Genomic DNA, 8,290 nt, shown 5'->3' with positions numbered 1-8,290 from the left:
GTGACTCGGTTTGTCCAAAATCCAAAACCTCTGGTGCTGTTCATTCAACACAAAGCCAATCAGAATGCTTCCCGATGAGAATGGGATGCCATTTGTGTGTGTGCATGTGTGTGTGTGTGTGTTTGGGGGGGTTGGTGGTGGTTAACGAGAATCTCGTTGAATATCAAAAGCATGAGAATCAATCAATCAACCAATCAGTCAATCAAATCAAACAACCTGATGATGTTAAACCAATCAGACGATAAGTTGATCTGCCAGGTCAAGAAATCAAAGAATCCGCCAATCAATCGATCAAGCTGTATCAATTAACCAATCAACCAATGGAAAAGCATGTCTGGGAGTGTGTGTGTGTGTGTGTGTGTGTGTGTGTGTGTGTGTGTGTGTGTGTGTTGGGGGGTGGGGTGTAGCAGGCACACTCTGGGTCTATTGCTACTGAAAACAGCCCTTCAGCACAACTGCAACCTGAAATTCGCCTCGCAGCAGAGCTCAGCAGAGTCTTAAGTATTACCTAGTTTATATGGTTATCTATTCTCAATAGAGTCTAGTAGAAATAGAGTCCAGACGGTGCCAGTAGAATTGTTCTTTTCTTTCTTTCTGTTTTTTTAAAAGATTTTTTTTTTAATTTTTTAAATTTTTTAGTTAGTCTAATAAAGCGTTAGTAAAGATCCCTTGGGTGACCACGACAACAGAGACAGAGAGAGCGAGAGCGAGAGAGAGAGAGAGAGAGAGAGAGAGAGGTTGTTTGAAATATCGAGTTGAGATCGAAGCAGACTGAACAAACGCTGTACACACACACACTTTGACACTTCATCTTAATAAAAAGAACCGGCGACAGTTCACTTTACAGCGGCTCCGGTGCCGGCGGATCACACGCTGCGGGAAAGTGCCGTGGAAACACACTCGGCCGGCGCCGCGCTCGCGCAGCCCGCTGATCCTGAGCTCATCTCACACTCAGCAGCACTTTACAGAGCCGTAAGGCCGGAATATACCTGCTGCTGACAACGCGGGGTTGATTGACAGGCCGCACCGACCACCTCCGATGGCGACGTTGTTTTCGTCACAATCTTAATAGAAGCAAAATGATGAGTTCTTCCTCCTAAAGCGTATCCATGTTTGCGATATCCAGACAATACCGGCTTTTTGCACGATTTCCGGGTCCGATTGCTGCTGTCTGCCCCCTAGTGGAGACCTCCGGTATCATGCGTTTTGGACACGTTGTGCTGCAGCGTGTGTGTACTCACGAAGCGCACTGTGTACGTGTGCGTTTGGTCATGCAGCAGGTAGATTCCGGCCTTTACCTGTCTGCCTCACCGCCTTAACGCACAGGATAACAGACTGCAGCGAGGCCTCTGCAGAGCAAAGAGTGGCCTAAGAATTCACTTAAAAGGTATCGGCAAACCGTTATTGCTAGACGCGGTTTGTTTGTGTGTTTTTTTTTTGTTTTGTTTTATTTATTTTTTTTTGTTTCTCTGTGCAAAATAGATAAAGAGCCGTCTCGCTCGGCCTCCGTTTCTCCGCCATGATGCATTTTAAAAACGTGCAAAATGAAACCAAAAAAAAAAAAAAAAAAAAATCTCATAGATAAATAAAGCAATCAACCAAAAGAGAGAAAAGAAAAAAGTCAATAAATAAAGCTGTGCTGTGACATGAAGAGTTTCCTCTCAAAATGGCATGTCTTCTACTGCAGCTTCTTCAAATTAAAACTGACAAGGAATATTGTTCAATCTATTAAACATTAAGCCTTCTACTTCATACACAGTTTTAGCTTTAGGGGTTAAACCTTTTGTGTGCCTGAAATTTAACATCCAATATCATTATTTCACTGAATATTTCCAATACAAAGTCACTTGCAAATAATGGCCAGTCATTTGTTAGGAGTAGAAAGACTTGCTGGCGGTATTTTCCCGCTCTGGAATACATTTGAAACAAAACTCTTCATTTCCTTTCAGCAGGAGGAGGAAGCAGAAAAGCTTTTTAGCATCATTGCATCAACAATCCTGGAAAAACCCAGCCCATTTTTTTTTTTAAAACCGCTTTGCATTTTCACAAAGAGCCAAAGTGTAAAACCCATCCGTGCTCAGCAGGCAGCCCCTCACCCTGCATCTATCCAGCAAATAGTCTCTTGTGTTTGCATCTTCTCTTTGGCCAGAAAATGAGGAAAATCTGCAGAAAGGAGGCAGAAAAATGTCTGACTTCTGCATCTGCGTGTTTCCTGAACATGGAGTGCAGAAACAATAAAAAATACAGCAGACACGATGGGGAAAGGAGCTCCTTACAGCCTCTGACACAAAAACACTTCAATAAATTATCCATATTAACAAGTCAACACTGGCCCTTGAAATTGTATGTTTGTTCAAACAAATGCCCAATTTTTTCTTGATCAGGTGTCTTGAACCACGTCACCTCTGCAGCTCCTGCGGGTGGATTTTGTCCAAACTCCACAGAACTTTATTTTGAAACTCAAAGCTGAGATCCAGAGGTTTCCAAAGATCCCAAACATGAGCTGCTGGATTCTAGGGAAATGTGTCTGAAATGATGCACGGGACATGCAGATCTTTTCTATCTGATGTGATTCTGCAGCCATAAAACAACTTAAAGCATCTTGGCTTTGAATATTTTCCCTCAGTGTCAGAGTGATGGAGCTTCAGCAGAGACACAACATGGACACTGTCCAACTATATGGGAATATAAATAATTTGCAACTTTGAAGCTACATAAGAGGAAATTTAAGAGAAAATCAGAGTTCAAGGGGTTAAAAAGGGGCATATAAAAAATAAAATTTGCCTTGCCTCTAGTAAAACTAAGTGAAAAGTGCACTGCAAACAAGAGAAGTGATCTGAGTAACTTGTCTGGATGGGTGTTTTTGGCAGTGGAGCAGGGCTTTGGACCGCCGGCCTGCTGTCTCTACATTGATAACAGCGCTGCATAATCATCGCGGCTCTTTATGTTCCTGACATATTGACTGTTTTGGAGGTGTGGTTTTTCCAGGACACCGATGGCAGATGAGACGCCAAAAAAACGATGGAGAGCAGCATGAGGTTTCGGGGGGGATAACAAAACGGGGTCGAGTCCTGATTCTGACTGATTGTCGCACTCCTGGTCCTGGTTAGTGCACTCGAGGCCGGTCGACACCGCAGGATCTGCACCCGCTGCAGCGCCCACTTAATCTCTCCCAGGCACAACAAAACAAAACCGCCTGACGTAGAAAATTTGGTTCAAAATCTTGCAGTGTGTTCCCAGCCTGACTCAGACCAGATGGGGAGTTCATGGCAGCGGGCGATTTGTCAGGAAGGGGGCGCTGTTCCTCTGGACAGCGGCGATCAATCCAACAACTGAGGAGAAGTGTTTGCATAAAAAGAAAGCCCAACAAGTGATTTTATGACGTATAAAGTGTCCTGCATGGCTTTAGTTCTCTGACTGTAGGTCTGCTGCTGCTTAATCACTCGCAGATGAACTCATTTTAATGAAGATACCACAAAAAGTTAACGAGTGACTGATTTGACATTATATTCAGCTTACAGAGCTTCTGTCATCTCACCGCTCTGCCCTAAGAAATCTCACGTTGCATCCCAATGTAACGTGACTTTTACCATTCATTTTTCAAATCTGCAGTCTGGGTCTTCTGTATTCCTATAATGCCTGCATTATCGTTTTTTTTTTTTTATTATTATTTCCAACTTAAAGTGAACAGACTGTGTGAGAAAAAACAAAACGTCTGCGAGCACACATCTGCCACTGCAGCGTCTTACAGTCTGAACAGAAGAACGGTAAAAATCACTTGTTGAGCTTCGGCTTTTCGCACCAAAGTGTTAATACCTCCAGGAGGAGTTCGTTTTTTTGTTTTTTTTTCTGTTTAGATTCAATAATAAAAAATTACCTGAACACTGGTATTCTTGCCAATGTTGAGCCTCAGTTTCTAGCCTGTTTCTAGTGTTTTTTTTCCCACATGATGACAGTAACAAAAGAGAGTTTTGAGCCTGAGTTTGAGTCTGAATTTCCTAGTTTTGTATCTGCAGCTAATAAAAAAAAAAAAAAAAAAAAAAATCACAAACCTGTGACGTCCAATAATTCTCCTCATATTCATGTAAAATATCAAGAATACCAGTGTTCTTGTTTTTGTTCAAGTAGCTTAGGAATGCTGGAATAAGTTTTTTTTTTTTTTTCTTAACTATTGACAAATCACCCACTGGTCAGAGACAGACATGAAGATGTTAACCACCGGGGCAAAATACATGTTGAAAGAGGCTGGGGGCCGTCCAGAAAATCTCAGCGTGCACTTGATTTAGTATTTGGTGTTATCTGAATGCACCTCGATGTGTTTTTTTTTTTTTGTTTTGTTTTGTTTTTTTGGAGAAAAACATCAATCTCAGGCTCTTCTAATATGTATCGTTGCCCAAGTGTGGAAAGGTGACACATGTAAACTCAAAAGTGCAAAACTGCCAACAGCAACAACAAAAAAAAAGAAACCCCCCAAAAAACCAAAAAACAGATGAAGTTGCTTTTCATTTTCAGGTTTTCGAGTTATTCCCGCCCGCACGCCCGCTCCCCTCTCATCTATCACAACGTTGGTAGTTCAGCCACTTTTTCATAGCCATCGCCACTCCAAAGTCAAAAGAGAGAGACTGCTTATTTTTCTTCAACTTACTCTAAAAAATATAAAAAATAGTAATAATCGTACCGCTATTAAAAGACTGGTAACATCAACAAAGTTATACTTTTACTACGAAAAACATTTTTTTTTTTCTGAATCACTTTGTCATTAATTGCCCTCCTCTCTCAAGTCTCAGTCAGTCAGAAAGTCGTCGACCGTTAATTCGTCGAAAAACACCAACAGGAATATGAGACCTTCACTCTTGAAGCCAGGCATACTCTGTAAATATTGATCAGCTGTGGGAAGGAGTGAACCCCCCGGTCCAATAAATGATGGATACATCAGTGATATAGTTGTTCTGACCCCCTGACCCTCCAGATAAGGTCAAAGGTCAGTAATTGTTCAAAACCCTCGGCTCCGGTCTGACGTGAGAGACATAAAAGGTCAAAGGGATCCAGAGGTTCTTCTTCTGTCTTTTCCTCCAGCAAAAGGCAGTGCCGACTCCAGCCGAGACAGAGGTTTCACTCCTCCCTGCCTTTCAGTTTTACTCCTTCCCTTTAAGAAACTCCACAAACCGCTGTTGGGTTGAGGCTAGAAATCTCCCCCAGGAACAGGAAATTAAATAAAATATTGTAATAATCCTCTTCGTTTGCTCTTTCTTTCTTTCCTCCTGCCGCCGTCCTCACTGGCCTCCAGTGTCCTACAGCCACGGTACATTCAGTAAACAAAAGAACAAACAGATTAAACCCAAAAACAAGGAAATCCACATTTGTTTCCTTGTTTTTTGTTTTGTTTTAGGTTTTTTTTTTTATTTGCTTCCGGTTACCACTATGGTAATGGTTCGCAGTCTCTGTCGGGGTCGCCCTTCTGAGGCGACTGTTCGCTCAGTTCGCTGTCCGTGGTGACGACAACGGTCGTCTCTCCCTTGACGGCGAGCGAGTGAAAGAGCTCGGAAGTGGCTCGCGTCACGCTGTCGTAGGACGGCGGGGAGGAGGTGGAGGAAATCGTCTCGGAGCGCTCCATCCCGACTAAGACCGAGCCGTAGTTCTCCCTCATCATGGCGGCGATCAGTCCCTCTTTCTCAGGCGGTTCCTCTCCTAATCCTCCCTCCTCCTCGCCCTCCTCGCCCTGACCGCCCACGTGCCGAGGCGTTGTGATCTGGCGGTACAAGAAGGAGGCCGCCTTCATCTGCCGCCTCACCAGGTGTCTGCGGTAACACCTCTGGATCACCGTGGCGGACACCTCTTCCTGTTTGCGCCTCAGGGTCGTGGTGATCGGCTCGTAGGAGATCTTGGACGGGTTGGCCATCATGAACTTCTCCTCCATCTGCTGCTTGAGCGCATCCATCTCGCCCGACTCGCCCAGGACGCGCTTGGTGAAGGCGAACAGGATGTCCAAGCAGTGGATCTTGTCCCCGCTGACCATGGGCAGGTCCATGGAGATCAGCTTGATCTTGTTGGGCTTGGCGATGCGCAGCGGCTCCGACAGCGTGTCGGCGAAGTCGGACAGCTTGGCGTACTCGATGAACTGCGTGGCCTCCGGGTCGAACTTCTCCCACACCTCGTAGAACATCTCGAAGTCGTCCTCGCTCAGCGGCTCCGTGCTCTCCTCCGTGGCCACGCTGAAGTTCTCCAGGATGATGGCGATGTACATGTTCACCACGATGAGGAAGGAGATGATGATGTAGGTGACGAAGAAGGTGATGCCCACCGACGGGTTCCCGCAGTTGCCCCGGGCGTTGGTGCCCGTGTGCGGGATGTTGGGGTTGCACTCCTCGGGGGAGTTGTTGAGGATGGGGCTGAGCAGGCTGTCCCAACCCGCGGACGTCGTGATCTGGAACAAGCAGATCATGCTGTTCCCGAACGTCTCGAAGTTGAACATGTCGTCGATGCCCGCCTGCTTCTTCACGTAGGCGAAGTTGGCCATGCCGAAGATGGCGTAGATGAACATGACCAGGAAGAGGAGGAGCCCGATGTTGAAGAGCGCCGGCAGCGACATCATGAGGGCGAACAGTAACGTCCGGATGCCCTTGGCGCCTCTGATTAGGCGCAGAACGCGGCCGATACGGGCCAATCGGATCACTCGGAACAGCGTCGGCGAGACGAAGTACTTCTCAATGATGTCAGCGAGGACGATGCCTGGAAAAGACAGAGGAGAAAAAAAAAACAGACATGAGGAGCTGATGCTTTCACAGTGTTTTTCACAGTTCTTTGATTCATTTTCTGTTTGCAGCACATCAGTCTGAACACTACAGCTGCTGCCACGGCAACGCGAACCACCTGGAAATACTCTGATTAAGTGCGAGCCAACAGCCCACGCCGGTTCCCATTGAGTTTCAACGGGTCAGACTTCCTTAGCGCTCCTTTAGCCGCTGCATTTACAGTGAGCTGGTCGGGAGGCGTCTTTCCCCCCGCAACATAAAGTCAACAGTGTAATTCTGCAAACTGCGCCGTGTATCCATGAATCAATCCATCCATCTTTTCCGAGTTAACACCCCCCCCCGCCCGCCCCCCCCCCCCCTTCTCGTATGCCCCCCTCCCCCATCTGTCTCCCTGTCTGAGTTATAGGCAATAGACGGGTGAGGAGGAGGGGGGCCGGGGGGCTGAGAGGGAATCACCATCACACCGTACATCAACTCAACTGCCTCCCCCCCCGCCCATCCTGACATCTCTGTCACACACACACACAGTCACACACACACACACACACACACACACACACACACAGAGGAGACCAGCTGATGTAACGGGTCAATCATGTTTGATTTGTCTCCAGGGACCGCCCTCTGGCAGCTCTGATTGCTGCCGTTACCTTCACCTCCCCCGGGCAGCCTTGTCTGCGCGCACACACACACACACACACACACACACACACACACGCACGCACGCACACACTTACTGTATCACACACACACACACATTCTTATGCTGTACTCCTCAGCTGACACACCCAGACACATTTACACATGCACATACACAGCCTGCACACACAGACACACACACACACACACACACACACACACGCACACACACACACAGTTCAAGTTGAAACACCAGTCAAATGCTAAGACAACTTGTCAAGCAGGATTGCATTAAAATGTAAACACTGTATTTGTGTTTGTTTATTTCTCATTTTCTTATATTTGGTAACAGTGACGGCGGTGGGAGGAGAATGAAATTATTTATTTTGTGAAAGTATTGATGCTAAATTATATTTTTGTGCTATATGCTACTAGAAGGTATTTCCTGTTTTTGTGTGTGTGTGTGTGTGTGTGTGTCAGTTTGTGCAGACTCTGACAGATCAGCTGGCAGATGAGTCAGACTCATGTTCATATTTTGTTCATACGTCTCAACAGCTGTGAGCGATGGGATAAATTACCTGCTTAGTTTTCTTTGTATGGCCTTGAGTGTGTGTGTGTGTGTGTGTGTGTGTGTGTGTGTGTGTGTGTGTTAATTGGACCATATAGGACCTTGGTGCAGGAGAAACATCAAGGCCAACTGGACACTCACTTCACTGACAGATAACAGATATTACAGCTTCCTGCCGCCAGAGGTGATGGCTGCACACACACACACACACACACACACACACACACTTGAAGACTGGATCCTGAATCCTGGATAATGAACCCCAGGCAGTGATGTTTCCATAAGCTGTTCTAACTGGAGCTAAAGGTTTCACAGCTCAGAGTCAAAATGT

The 8,290-nt window shown here is 46.1% G+C and overlaps 1 protein-coding gene across 1 annotated transcript in view; it reads right to left on the bottom strand.

The window, feature by feature from the left end:
• Positions 1–4,503: 4,503 nt before the first annotated feature.
• Positions 4,504–8,290, bottom strand: part of scn5lab (sodium channel, voltage gated, type V-like, alpha b) — a 192,721-nt gene continuing 188,934 nt past the window's right edge. Inside the window, exons 31-32 of the mRNA XM_030079285.1 lie at positions 5,556–6,729; positions 4,504–4,644 (exon numbers count right to left, since the gene is read on the bottom strand). Of these exons, the coding sequence (XP_029935145.1) occupies positions 4,551–4,644; positions 5,556–6,729 (1,268 nt within the window). The 3' untranslated portion in view covers positions 4,504–4,550. The remainder of the gene's footprint in view (positions 4,645–5,555; positions 6,730–8,290) is intronic.

The sequence above is a fragment of the Myripristis murdjan genome, chromosome 20 (genome assembly GCF_902150065.1).
Source record: "Myripristis murdjan chromosome 20, fMyrMur1.1, whole genome shotgun sequence".
In the NCBI taxonomy this organism is placed as follows: domain Eukaryota; kingdom Metazoa; phylum Chordata; class Actinopteri; order Holocentriformes; family Holocentridae; genus Myripristis; species Myripristis murdjan.
Note: the sequence above shows the minus strand (reverse complement) of the source record. Positions and strands in the feature narration are given on the sequence as shown.